At 47.3% G+C, this 13,685-nt stretch overlaps 1 protein-coding gene across 1 annotated transcript in view; it reads left to right on the forward strand.

The window, feature by feature from the left end:
- Nucleotides 1–13,685, forward strand: part of LOC100483776 (myosin-16) — a 61,692-nt gene that overhangs the window by 45,932 nt on the left and 2,075 nt on the right. The window contains exons 36-43 of the mRNA XM_011231026.3: nucleotides 368–504; nucleotides 598–701; nucleotides 6,331–6,523; nucleotides 7,503–7,706; nucleotides 8,715–8,840; nucleotides 9,878–10,048; nucleotides 10,653–10,853; nucleotides 11,869–12,100. Coding sequence (XP_011229328.2) covers nucleotides 368–504; nucleotides 598–701; nucleotides 6,331–6,523; nucleotides 7,503–7,706; nucleotides 8,715–8,840; nucleotides 9,878–10,048; nucleotides 10,653–10,853; nucleotides 11,869–12,069 — 1,337 coding nt within the window. The 3' untranslated portion in view covers nucleotides 12,070–12,100. The remainder of the gene's footprint in view (nucleotides 1–367; nucleotides 505–597; nucleotides 702–6,330; nucleotides 6,524–7,502; nucleotides 7,707–8,714; nucleotides 8,841–9,877; nucleotides 10,049–10,652; nucleotides 10,854–11,868; nucleotides 12,101–13,685) is intronic.

The raw sequence follows: 13,685 nt of genomic DNA on the forward strand, positions 1-13,685 counted from the left end.
TTTCTTGTGAGGTTGGTTTTCAGACCTGGTGGCTGGGAGGCAGAGGGGAGAAGAGGTTCTCTGAGAAAAGAAGGCCCTGAATGAAGGCCTCACAGGCTCAGGGAGTCCTGGGCACTGGCCCCAAAGCTGCTCTGTGCTTGCTCAGTCCTCTCTGGGTTTCAGCCTCTCATCTATAAAATGAGGAGTTTGAACCTACTGTTCTCCAGTGTCCAAGCCCCGATGCTCCCTGAGTCTATGACTTGGAGTATATTGCTTCTCTTTAGATACAGTGAGGCTAGGACTGCCTGCTTCTGCCCTGCCACATGCTATGGCCCTGGGAAGCTGGTGGTCCTCATGTGCCTTACCAATGAGAATACTCCTTCCTCAGAGGAGATAAAGGAACTGATTGATCAACTGGGTGAGGGAGGACGGAGTGTGCATGAGCTACAGAAGTTGAAGAAAAAATTGGAGATCGAGAAGGAAGAACTCCAGGTGGCCTTGGAGGAAGCCGAGTCTTCCCTGGAGGTAAACACATGGCCATCACCTGGGAGGCTGGACCCTTGGTCAGGGACCATGCACCTACTTGGCCAGAAAGACTGATGTTTATATTCCCGGCAGGTTGAAGAGAGCAAGGTGATTCGAATTCAGCTGGAACTGGCTCAGGTGAAAGCTGACATCGACCGGAGAATCCATGAGAAAGAAGAGGAATTTGAAGCTACAAGGTATAGGGATGAGGCGATGGGAGGCTGACTTGAGGTAGCATGATGAAGAAGAGTCCAGAAACCTGGGCCTCTGCCACCCACTAGTCATGTGACCTTGGGCAATTTAGGTGAACACTTTGAAATATAGTACTTTAGTGATCACAAAACCCCCTGAGATAATAACCCATAATAATAATTTAAAAATGGGCGAAGGACTTGACTAGACATTCCTCCAAAAAAGATATACAAATGGCCAATAAGCACATGGAAAGATCCTCACTATCACTCATCATTACGGAAACGCAAATCAAAACTACAATGAGATACCACCTCATACCCATTAGGATGGCTACTAAACAAAACACAGAAGATGACAGGTGAGGGTATGGAGAAACTGGAACCCTTGTGCCCTGCTGGGAATATAAAATGGTACAGCTGCTGTGAAAAACAGTATAAAGGCTCCTCAAGAAATTTAAAATAGAATTGACATATGATCCAGCAATTCTACTTCTGGGTATCCACCCAAAAGAATTGAAAGCAAGGTCTTGAAGAGAGATTTATACACCTGTGTTCATTCAGAAGGGCTACAGCATGAAAGCAACCCAAAATGTCCATTGACAAATGAATGGATAAACAAAATGTGGTCTGTACCTACAACGGAATTTTTTTAAAGATTTATTTATTTGAGAGAGAGAGCACACACATGGGCACGCACGAGCAAGGGGAGGAGCAGAAGGAGAGGGAGAGAAGCAAGACTCCCCAATGAGTGCGGAGCCCAACGCAGGGCTCAACGCAGCACTCGATCTCACGACCCGGAGATCACAAACTGAGCCTAAATCAAGAGCCAGATGCCCAACCGATGGAGCCGCCCAGGTACCCCCATACAATGAAATTTTATTCAGCTTTATAAAGGAAGGAAATTCTGACACCCGCTATAACATAGATGAACCTTGAGGGCATATTAAGTGAAAAAAGCCAGTCACAAAAAGACAGATGCTGTATGATTCCACTTACAGAAGTGTTTTGAGTAGTCATGGTCATAGAAACAGAAAGTGGAACAGTAGTTGCGAGGGGCTGGGGGAATGAAGGATATGAGGGAGTTCAGTGGGGACATGATTTCAGTTTTATAAGATGAAACGAGTTCTGGAGGTGGATGGTGGCAAGGGTGGCACAGCATTAGATATTTAATACCACTGACTGTGCACCTAAAAATGGCTAACATGGGAAATTTCATATAACATGCATTTTCCCACAATAAAAAAATTAGGAAAAAAAACCGTGTGAGATAGGTGCTATTGTGAATGATGATAGCTTCCTCATCCTGGCTCCGGGGTGTGGGGAAAATTAAATGAGATGGTAGCTATGAAAGCACATGTTAACCTGCAAAGCCACACAGCTATGTTACTATTAACATTCATGAACCCTTAGAGAACATCCACCACACCACGGAAAAGAATTGATTTGTTGGGGTTGCCAAGGACTTGGAGATTTCTTTTTAATCCAGTGTCCTCTGTTGCTGCTTGAGGTTCTAAGAAACTTTTGGACTCAGCACTAGGTTTTGGTTTACAGAAATATGATTTGCTGTGATTCTGAGAAGACCAACACATTTGCAACTGTCCACACTGGCAGCCTGCCTAAACTGCCTGCCTGAAATCTCCCCGCACTGCACTTCCTGAGTTTACAACATCACCCACGATCACTCCTAGGGCTGTAGAGAGCCACTGGGGAGAGAAGCCCCATGACTCTGCAGCCATCAGGCTAAACCTGACCCCCACCCTAAATATCTAGCTATGCCATTATGCGGTGTGTGTGTGTGTGTGTGTGTGAGAGAGAGAGAGAGAGAGAGAGAGTTTGCAACAGATTTGAGATATAATTTACATACAGTTTGCCCACGGCAAGGGAAAAATTGAATGGTTTTAAGTTGTGCAATCATCACTACAATTTTAGAACATTTCATCGCCCCTCCCCAAGAAAAACCCCATATCCCTTAGTAGTCATGCCCCATTTCTCCCCACCACTGCCACTCCCAGCCGAAGGCAACAACTAATCCAGCCGACAAGTTCTTTGGACTTGCCTGTTCTGGACATGCCGTGTAGTGGACTCATACATTACGTGGGTCTTTGTGACTGGCTTCTTTCAGCAGAATGTTTTCAAGCTTCATCCGTGTTGGAGCAGGTGTCAGGAAGTATTTCATTCCTTTTTATTCCTGAATAATATTGTTTGGGCAGGTCACATTTTATTTATTCATCAGCTGATGGACATTTGTGTTGTTTCCACCTTTTGGCTACTATGGATCATGCCACTACGAACATTCATATACAAATTTTGTGTGGATCTAGGCTTCCATTTCTCTTGGATATAGACCTGGTTCTGGCCGTACGTTAACTCTATGTTTAACTTTTTGCAGAACTGTCAGATTCTCTTCCAAAGCAGTTGCACCATTTTACATTCCCAGCGTCAAGGACTACAGTTTCTCCAGATTGTCTCCAACATTCATCCTTATCTTTTTTCTCACAGCCATCCTAGTGGATGTGAGGTAGTATCATTATAGCTGATGACGCTGAGCATCTTTCCTGTGCTTATTGGCCACATGTGCTCATTATCTGGATAAATGTCTATTCTAGTCCTTGGCTTGTTTTTTTTTTTTAAAGATTTTATTTATTTATTTGACAGAGATAGAGATAGCCAGCGAGAGAGGGAACACAAGCAGGGGGGAGTGGGAGAGGAAGAAGCAGGCTCATAGCGGAGAAGCCTGATGTGGGGCTCGATCCCATAACGCCGAGATCACGCCCTGAGCCGAAGGCAGACGCTTAACCGCTGTGCCACCCAGGCACCCCCCCTTGGCTTGTTTTAAAAACCAGGTTGTCTTTTTATTGTTGAGTTGTAAGAGTTCTTTATATATTCTGAATACTAGACCCTTCCTTTATCAGATATATAATTTGCAAACATTTTCTCCCATTCTGTGGATTGTCTTTTCACTTTCTTAATTTTTTAAAAAGATGTATTCATTCCAGGGGCTTCTGGGTGGCTCAGTTGGTTAAGCGTCTGCCTTCGGCTCAGGTCATGATCCTGGAGTCCCAGGATCGAGCCCCACATCTGGCTCCTCACTGAGCCTGATTTTCTCTCTCTCTCCCTCTCCCTTTGCCCCTCTCCCTACTTCTTTTTCTCCTTCTCTCTCTCTCTCAAATAAATAAATAAAATGTTTAAAAATAAATAAGATAAAGATTTATTTATTCTGGAGAGACAAAGAGAGAGCACAAGCCGGGGGAGGGGCAGGAGAGGGGGAGAATCTCAAGCAGACTCCACACTGAGCAGGGAGCCCAAAGCAGGGCTCCATCTCAGGACCCTGAGAACATGACCTGAGCCAAAATCAAGAGCTGGACGCTTACCTGACTGAGCCACCCAGGCACCCCGCCTTATCACTTTCTTAATGATATCCTCTGAAGCACAAATGATTTTAATTTTGATGAAGTCCAATGTCTCTGGTTTTTTTCTTTTGGTAGCTTGCATTTTAAGTGTCATATCTAAAAACCCATTGCCTAATCTAGTCACAAAGATTTCTACATATGTTTCCCAGATTGGGTAAGAATTTTATAGTTTTAGCTCTTACATTTAGGTCTTTGATCCATTTTGAATTAATTTTTGTAGAAGGTGTGAAGTAGGGGTCCAACTTCATTCTTTTGCATGTGGATATCCAGTTGTCACAGAATCACTTTTTTTAAAAAAATATTTTATTTATTTGACAGAGAGAGACACAGCGAGAGAGGGAACACAAGCAGGGGGAGTGGGAGAGGGAGAAGCAGGCTCCCAGTGAGCAGGGAGCCCGATGAAGGGCTAGATCCCAGAACCCTGGGATCATGAGCTGAGCCAAATGCAGACGATTAATGACTGAGCCACTCAGGAGCCCCACAGAATCACTTTCTGAAAACACTGTTCTCTCCCTACTGAATGGTCTTAGAAACCTTGTTGAAAATGAATTGACTAGGGTTTATTTCTGGATTCCCAATTCGATTCCATTGATCTATAGGTCTGTCCTTATGCCAGGACCATAATGTTGTGGTTTTTTTTTAAGATTTATTTTATTTATTTGAGAGAAAGAGACAGAGAGCACAAGTGCGAGGGGCAGAAGGAGAGGGAGAGAGAATCTCAAGCAGACTCCATGCCAAGCGCAGAGTCCAACACAGGGCTCAATCTCACAACCCTGAGACCATGATTCAAGATGAAACCAAGAGTCCCAATCCCCAACAGTGCCACCCGGGCACCCCCACGATGTCGTGATTACTGTAACTTCGTAGTAGCTTTGAACTTAGGAAGTGTGAATCCTCCAATTTGTTCTTATTTTTCAAGATTGTTGTGGTTATTCTGGGTCCCTTGCATTTCTGTATAAATTCTAGTATCAGCCGGTCAGCTTCTGCAAAGAAGTCAGCTGGGATTTTGATAGGGATTGCAGTGAATCCCACCTTAACAATATTAAGTCTTCTGATCCATGAACATGATTGTCCTTCCATTTATTTAGATCTTCTTTAATTTTTTTCAACCTGTTTTATAGTTTTTCTTGAATTTATTTAAATCAAAGTGAATCAAAATTTTGTTCCCTTCTGAGAATGTTATGACACCTTCTCCCATGTCTAGAAATTGAATTCATCTCTCAAAGTGCTACAAACCCAGTAATGTGCAAGTACACAGAAGGTGCTCAGGGGTGGAACAGAGGTGAACACAGCATGGGGCAGGTGACAGGATCTTTATGTGCTACCCATTTATCTCCCTCAATGAAACAACTATTTTTTGAATATCTAAATATAGTCCCCTTCTATGAAAGGAGATTAACACAGCTTCTATGAGGGCCTTGTGAAAACATTCATTACATTGATTACAATAAAATTAAATATAGCAAATACAATCAAGCAATGACTGGTGTTTTAAAGAGAGACATAAATCTGACTGGTACGGCCAAGGCTCACATTTTGTAATTTAAACAACAGGCTAGCATTTGGGTTTCAATCCTGACTCCATGGTGGGCTACACCTCTGGCATGTTTTTTGTCATCGTGGAGCCTCAGTTTCCTTGCATGTTTTGCATGTTAAATGAATTGAGATCCCAAAAGATAGATGGTAAACATTGACCTTTGTTCCTTTTCCCAAAGAACAATGCTCCCTCACTTACATGTTTAAGGGGAGCTATGGTTTAATTTCAAATATGGTGGCCATATCCATGCCGGTTTGAACAAAATTTTGATTCACTTTGATTTAAATAAATACAAGAAAAACTATAAAACAGGTTGAAAAAAATTAAAGAAGATCTAAATAAATGGAAGGACAATCATATTCATGGATCAGAAGACTTAATATTGTTAAGGTGGGATTCACTGCGATCCCTATCAAAATCCCAGCTGACTTCTTTGCAGAAGCTGACCGGCTGATACTAGAATTTATACAGAAATGCAAGGGACCCAGAATAACCACAACAATCTTGAAAAAGAAGAACAAATTGGAGGACTCACTTCCCAAGTTCAAAGCTACTACAAAGTTACAGTAATCACAACATCGTGGGGGTGTACTTGCACATTACTCAGACCTCTAATCTAGGGAAGTTAAGCACAGCCTGACCAGCGAGCCCAGCATGCCAAGACCGTCTCTGTTTGGACTTGCAGGAAGAACCACCAGCGGGCAATTGAGTCATTGCAGGCCAGCCTGGAAGCGGAGGCCAAGGGCCGGGCAGAGGCGCTTCGGCTCAAGAAGAAGATGGAGACGGACCTGAATGAGATGGAAATCCAGCTGGACCATGCCAACAAGAACAACAGCGAACTTGTAAAGACCCTGAAAAGGCTACAACAGCAAATCAAGGTAGCAATTTGGGAGGAGGAAGAATTAATGACAAAGTAAGCCATCCCCAAGCCTGCAGGACTCCCGGAAGCTAACTGTATGCATGTCTGCAGCTAGGACAGAGGCATGAAAGTGACAATGTGGGGAGGCTGGCATTCCAGGGAGCAGGAGTCCCGGGGACTCATGGATGAGAGGCCCCAACCACCAAAGTCCATATCCTGGACCACTGAAAAGAGGGAAGAAAACAGGAAAACAGAAAGTTGGGCCTGTCTTGGTTTTTAAAGTCATTTTTGACTTTTTAAAAGTGAATTCAGGCACAGAAAAATAAAGAACATAATACACACCCATATACCCACCACTCATCTTAAGAAATAAGCATAGAGTTGAAGACTTCCTTTATCCTCTTCTGTCATCAGGCTAATTTTTCAAGCACCTGTGGCTGGATCCATGCATTCAACACATATTTATTGGAGACCTGCCTGGTCTAGGCACTATATTAAGTGGTAGGGATACAAGAATGGACACAACAAACAGACATCCCTGCAGATAGGCAACAAACAACAAATAAATAAAATTGTAGTATTAAAAAAGGTGGTAAGTGGTCTAGAGAAATAACAGGACCAGGAGAAGGGAGATGTGGATTAGCCAGCAGGGGTGTAATGGTCAAGGTCACGGAGGAAGGCCTCTGTGAGAAGGCCCTGCTAGAAAAACCAGGTGCTCTATCATTGGAAAAGCCTTGACCTCATGCTAACTGCCCACTGGACAAATCTTCTGGACACCTGGGCCCTGGCCAGCTAGGTAGGCCTCAACCAGACCGTGAACTCCCCAAGGGCAGGTCTACACCTTGCACTCTCTTCCTCTGTGGACTCCACCTCCCCACCCTGCCCCAGCTCCCTCCTGAGCCCGGTCCATGAAGGTCAGAGCACCCTCAGGCCTGGCCAGTCCCAGACCATGCCAGGGCCCAAAAGGTGGGCTCAGGCCAGGTGCTCTTGCCCCCCAGGACCTGCAGATCCAGATGGATGAGGACGCTCGGCAGCACGAGGAGCTGCGAGAGCAGTACAACCTGCAGGAGCGGCGCCTGAGCCTGCTACAGACAGAGCTGGAGGAGGTGCGCTCAGGCCTGGAGGGCAGCGAGCGCTCCCGCAAGCTGCTGGAGCAGGAGGTGGTGGAGATCACCGAGCGGCACAACGAGGTCAACATCCAGGTAGGATGGTGGCTTCCTGGGGGGTGCTAGGCCGACTCACACTTGGGGCACTGGGACAAGGCCCGGATGGTGCCCAAACCTTGTGGGCTCCCTTCAGAACTTAAAGGCAGATAGCGTCTCCATTTGGGAAATCTTCAGAACTCACCTGCAGAGACTTGACTTGTTATGGCAAGAAGCCCATAACACAAAATGTACCATCTTAACCATGTTCAGTGCACACACAGTGTGCATGCACACGGCTGCGTGGAGCTTTCAAAGACAGACTCCCAGACGTTCCCTTGGAAATTCTGATCCAGTGGGTTTCTGGTGGGACTCCAGAAATCTAAACTTTTAAATCCAGACTCCTCAGGAGATTCTGATGATTTAGCCAATTTTAAGGATCACCATTATCTTCAGTGTAGCTGAGGACGGAACTTCAGAACTGTAAGGGATCTGGAATATTCCAAAGTCTGACATTCACTTTTCAAATGAAAAACCGTGACCCAGAGAGTTGAGTGGCGTATCCATGGTCAGCAGTGGGGACCTCCATCTACTGCTGGTGGTAATACCAGTACCGCTGATAGTGCAATCCTTTACCAGCACAGCTTAATTCTTACTAAGCATCTCATGTGAATTCACCAAAAGAAAAAATGTGCATGGGACATACAAGGATTATAACCCCATTTTAGAGATAAGACCAAAGCCTAGAGGTAAAGAATTTAACCACCTAAGTGGAAGTACTGGGGCTTGAACCTGGGTTTTCCCAGCTCTGAGTTCAGGATTATTGTAGAGCTGCCGCCCATCCCAGGCCTAAATGACATTGTTCTTGGACTCCTTGTGACGCAAGTTCTGCTCTAAAACCCAGAGAAAAATGCTGGGAGAGACCCTACCCCAAGCAGGGAGCCCAGGGCCATTTCCTGTTGGGGAGTCTGGCAAATGTGTCTGGGAGAGGGTTGTGTTTCTTTCCTGGACATGGAAAGGACTGTGCAGACTTCTGGCTCACAGTGATGTCTTCATTTTCTCCTCTAGAACCAAAGCCTCCTTGTGGTCAAGCGCAAGCTGGAGTCAGATGTCCAGCGCATCTCCAATGAGCACGAGGAGCTCATCAGTGAGTTCCGCTCGGCCGACGAGAGGGCCAAGAAAGCCATGACTGACGTAAGTGTGCACGCTGCCTGGGGCTGGTGGAAAAGGCCTGGGCACTCCAGGCCAAGCTGCCTGCTGAGGACCAGGCCACCCCAACCACTCAAGGGAGTGGCTACCCCAACCACTCAAGGGTCACTCTGCAGCAGGGCCTTGCCAGTAGGACTGTGGTCCTTGCTCTGAGGAGTCTGGAGGCTTTTCTGAAAAGCCAAATACATGAAAGTAAGGAAAAACTACAAGCTACACGTGAGCATGCGAGAGGTCTGTGCTTGAGGCCTGGGGCATGGGTCAAAGGAGCCACTGAAAGTGAGCTTTTCTGGGCAGGCCTTTTGGCAAGGAGGAGCATTAAACCAGTCTTGAGGAGAGCATTAGTGAAAGGAAGATGGGTGCCAGGGGCTCAGGGGCAGATTCAGCAGGACGTGCTGCCAGTGGTTTTGCCCCAGTATCTCTTTGAGTATTCCCATAACCTTGAGTGGCAGAAACCATGTACCCAACTTTAAAGATGAGGGAATACAGATTTTATTGCCAGGTTGCTTGCACTTGATTGAAATGCCAGGAGCTCAGGAATATTGCTGCTTTTATTGGTGCTACGTCCGGAGAGCACAGACCCACACCCAGCATACAGATTTCCTATGAATATCTGTGGAATGAATACAAGGATGAGAGGGTAAAGTGACTTGTTGAAGGCCACACAAGGGCCAGATGCAGACCTTTGTCTTCCTCCTCCAGACCTGTGCTTTTCCTACCCTCTGTGCTGTGTGCCTCGTGGAGGAGACAGCAAAGAGGGGCTGGAGAGCCCCAGGCTGGTGGAGTCTACGGGACTGGGGGGCCTGGTTGAGCATGCATGAGCCTGCCTCCTCCCCTTTCACTTGGAGGGTCCCAGGAACATGGGGCACGCCCTCTACCAAAACCCAGCAGCACATGAGCGAGGTTCTCCTCGTCCACCACTCGGTCTCCCAGAGACCTGAGGACAAGGTCCCTCATCTCTCAGAAGCACTGTGAGGCTGCATGGGAACCCAGCTCCAGCCCCCCGTTCTTCTCCCCTCCCACAGGCTGCCCGCATGGCGGAAGAACTCCGGCAAGAGCAGGACCACTGCATGCACCTGGAGAAAATCAAGAAGAACTACGAGATCACCATCAAAGACTTGCAGGCCAAGATGGAGGAGGCTGAGCAGCTGGCCCTGAAAGGAGGGAAGCGCACGATCATGAAGCTGGAAGCCAGGGTGAGGGCACCCCTGAGCTCAGCCAGGACAGAGAAAGGGCAGAGGTGGCTGGGCAGGGGCCTTTTCCCAAAAACACCAAACCCAGCACTTGATGAGGAATTGGGTTACTCAAATGCTAGGAAGGGAAAGGAAGTTGAGACAAGAGCTGTAATTTATTTATACAAAGGGCTCCACTTCTCCTCCTTCTCCCCCTACCACCTTTCCCCCAGAATGTGCTTCACCCCCAAGCAGGGCAGTTCCCAGGATTCTTCCTCCGTCTCTGCTCCCAGTCTGTTTCCCACATTGTTCCTCCCTTATTACTTACTTAAAACAAGCCTTAGTCTTCACCGTGGGGTGTCAGAGCTAGAGGGGCCCAGGAGGTTTGGCCCCTGCCTCCCCCACTTCCCAGAGGAGAAAACTTGAGGCTCAGGGAAAGGGACACATGTGACAACCGCAGCAGGTGCATGAAAGGCAGAACCCACCTGACCCCCCTGGCCACAGCTTACCTGCTTTCCTCTGGAGAGGAAGTGGACATGGCAGCCATGACACCCCCACCCAAGGCCACTGAGCTCCCAAGTTCAAAAACCTGAGTTCCCTCAGCCATATTCCTCTCTTCTTCCCTCAGATCAAGGAACTAGAGACCGAGCTGGATGGTGAGCAGAAACAGCACGTGGAGACGGTCAAGACACTGAGGAAGAATGAGCGCCGCCTCAAAGAGCTGGTCTTCCAGACGGAGGAGGACCACAAGACCAACCAGCGCATGCAGGAGCTGGTGGAGAAGCTGCAGAACAAGCTCAAGGTCTACAAGCGGCAGATCGAAGAAGCGGTAGGTGCTCGCTGCACGTCCCTAATACACCTCCCTCCCCAGCCGAGATCTCAAGACTTGGTTAGAATTAACCACGGGGGAGGAATCAGGTATCAGGCGAAAGACGACCCCTGAGAGCCTTATGTCCATGGCACTTGGTTCTCGCTATCATGTTGGAAGCAGACTGGACACTACACACTGGAGATAAGAACATGTAGAAAATGGAAAGATCCCCTAAGAACACCCATGTTAACTAGGGTGCCCACTGCAAGGTGTGCTCCAAAACCGGGAAGGTCTTGGCTGCCTTTGTCCTGCTTCTGCTGCCCCTTGTGGCCTCTGCCAGGATAACTTCTCCCTCGGGCCCCTCCTGTGATACACAAAACCATTCCCTTCTTTGATCCTCCCAACACAAGGCGGGAAGACTGATATTCTTAGTCTGTTTCACAGGTGGGGAAACAGCCCAGAGTGGGGTATTTATGTTATGTTAGTAATCGTTAAAATCCGAGTCAAATGGTAAGCAAATGATGGCTTCGAGTCTCAACCCTAAACCACACGTCCACCTACCGGCACCAACCACTCCTCCATCCCAACCCCGACATAGATACTTGACCCTGCCATTGTTCGCTGCCAGTTCTGGGGCTACCACACTGAACCCATCAGCCACTCACGCAACCAGTGCCTTTCCCAAAAGGCTCGATAAAGACCAGGCTTACTGTTAATGTGGTTCTAACGAAAACATCACTACGAATCTCCTGGGAAGACAAGGGGATGGGAGATGTGTGGTGGGGGCCAGGGAAAGCACTAAACCCACATCTTTCATAATGGGGCACCACTAGCTGATGCCTAAAACCACAAATGACAGAAGCAGTAACAGAGCACATTGTATTTAGAAATACGGATGTCAAGGACAAAAAAGAATCATCTGAAAGGACTGAAAGCCTGGACTCTTGCATGTCTGTGTAGAACTGATAACGAGGCACATTTAACCAGAAGCAGCCAGGTCTCCACCCTGATTTCCACCGTGCCTTTGTCACAGGAGGAGCAGGCCAACCAGACCTTGGCTCGCTACAGAAAGACGGTGCACGAGCTGGATGACGCTGAGGAGCGGGCCGGCATGGCAGAGACCGCCCTGAACAAGCTGCGCACCAGACACCGCGTGGCTGGCAAAGGCATCACCTCTGTGGAGATCATCCAGGTGTCCAAGACAGGCTCCTCCAAAACCCTTTCTGAGGAGTGACGCTGTCCACGTTCCAGCCCACAGCCAGTAGGTACGGACTCCACTCTCGATGCCCGTGCCCCAAATTTCCTTCCCTGCTCCTGCTTTGCTCCTTCCGACTCGACGTTTCCTGTCTGCTGTGCCCTGATCTCACACGGTGGGAATTCCAAAGCTCCTCGGTCCCTTCAGCTGCACCACTCCCTCTCTGCATTCTCGAAGCCCTTGGGCGTGGCGCTGTCCACCTGTAACACAGGTGCTGGGGTCATGATGCTCCTCCATCTGGGTGGAAGCTCTTTGAAGGCAGGTTCCATGTCTGATGCCACTTGACATTAGGCCTGGCAGACAGGTGCTAATGCTTGTTTCCACTGGAGAACCATAGGGACATTTGCAAGGTTACAGCCAGTGTGTATTCATCTTTCACATCCCCACAATATCATTATTCCTGAGGATTTCATCAATACTGGTTGAATTTAGATTTCTTACATTAATAAATATAGTTGCAGCTACCATTTCTAAGCACTGTCCCATAGGAGACCATGTAAAGTAGTCCTTTCTTATTTTCTTTAACTCAGAATCGACTGAGAAAAAAAATGTAGGAGACAAATATATAAAAGTCAAAATGCTAGTTTTATTATAATTCTAGATTAAGAATTTAATGGGTATCCAAGGGATTAAAGGTACCTGCCAAACTGAACCACCACAGCTCAGCTCCACAAGGAGCAACCCCCACTCCAAGGGGAGGGATGACCAGAACTCATCAAACCTACAGGCAGACCCAAAAGGAGAGACCAGATGGGGTTCATCCCCTCCATCCTGGTTCCTGCTTCCAAACACAGGATAAATCACGCCTCTTCCCATGAGTGGAGCAAGGGAAAGATGAGGAAAGAGGCAAAGAACATTATTCTGGAGCAGTGGTTCCCCCAAAACACGGTCCTTTTGAGCAGCAGCAATATCAGCATCACTTGGGAAATTGTTAGACATGCACATTCCTATGCTTCACTCCAGACCTACTGAATCGGAAGTTATTGGAGGTGGGCCCAGCATCTGTGGTTTAACCAGCCCTACGGTGATCAGATGTATGGTCAGGTGTGTTAGAGCCAACGCCGTAGCAGAAATCTCCCCTTACAGAAACGCAGAGCCAGGGAACAGAGGCTTCTCCGACTTTTACCAGAACTAGGCACACGGTAATGTTTTTCACTCTCTCATTCATCCTGTGGTAAGGAGATACATAAATATCTCCATTTGTCAGGTGAGGAAAATGAGCTCAGAGAAATTCAATGACTTGCTCATGGTCATACAAGCCTTGTGCTGTGGAAAGGCAAACTGTCTTTTATTTTAATTACTGCAGAGATGAAGAAGGCTGCCCTCTGTTAAGGATTAAGTAGGACAACTCAAGATCAAGGACTTGGTTTAGGTTGGGAGGGAATGGGGCTGAAGTCTCAGTGTACTGATGGTCCAACCTCCATAGATTATGAGAATTTTCTTCTGGCCTTGTGTTCGCACATCCAGATGGATCACCTCTCCAGTGAGGGTAAGGTTCCCCACTCACAGCTCTCTTTCAGTACTGGGTCAGTTTGGGTTTTAGTTGAAAGTGATAACCCCACTGACCTTTGAATTCAAGCTGAGACTTTTCTTAT

Source organism: Ailuropoda melanoleuca, chromosome 10 (genome assembly GCF_002007445.2).
Source record: "Ailuropoda melanoleuca isolate Jingjing chromosome 10, ASM200744v2, whole genome shotgun sequence".
Taxonomy (NCBI): Eukaryota; Metazoa; Chordata; class Mammalia; order Carnivora; family Ursidae; genus Ailuropoda; species Ailuropoda melanoleuca.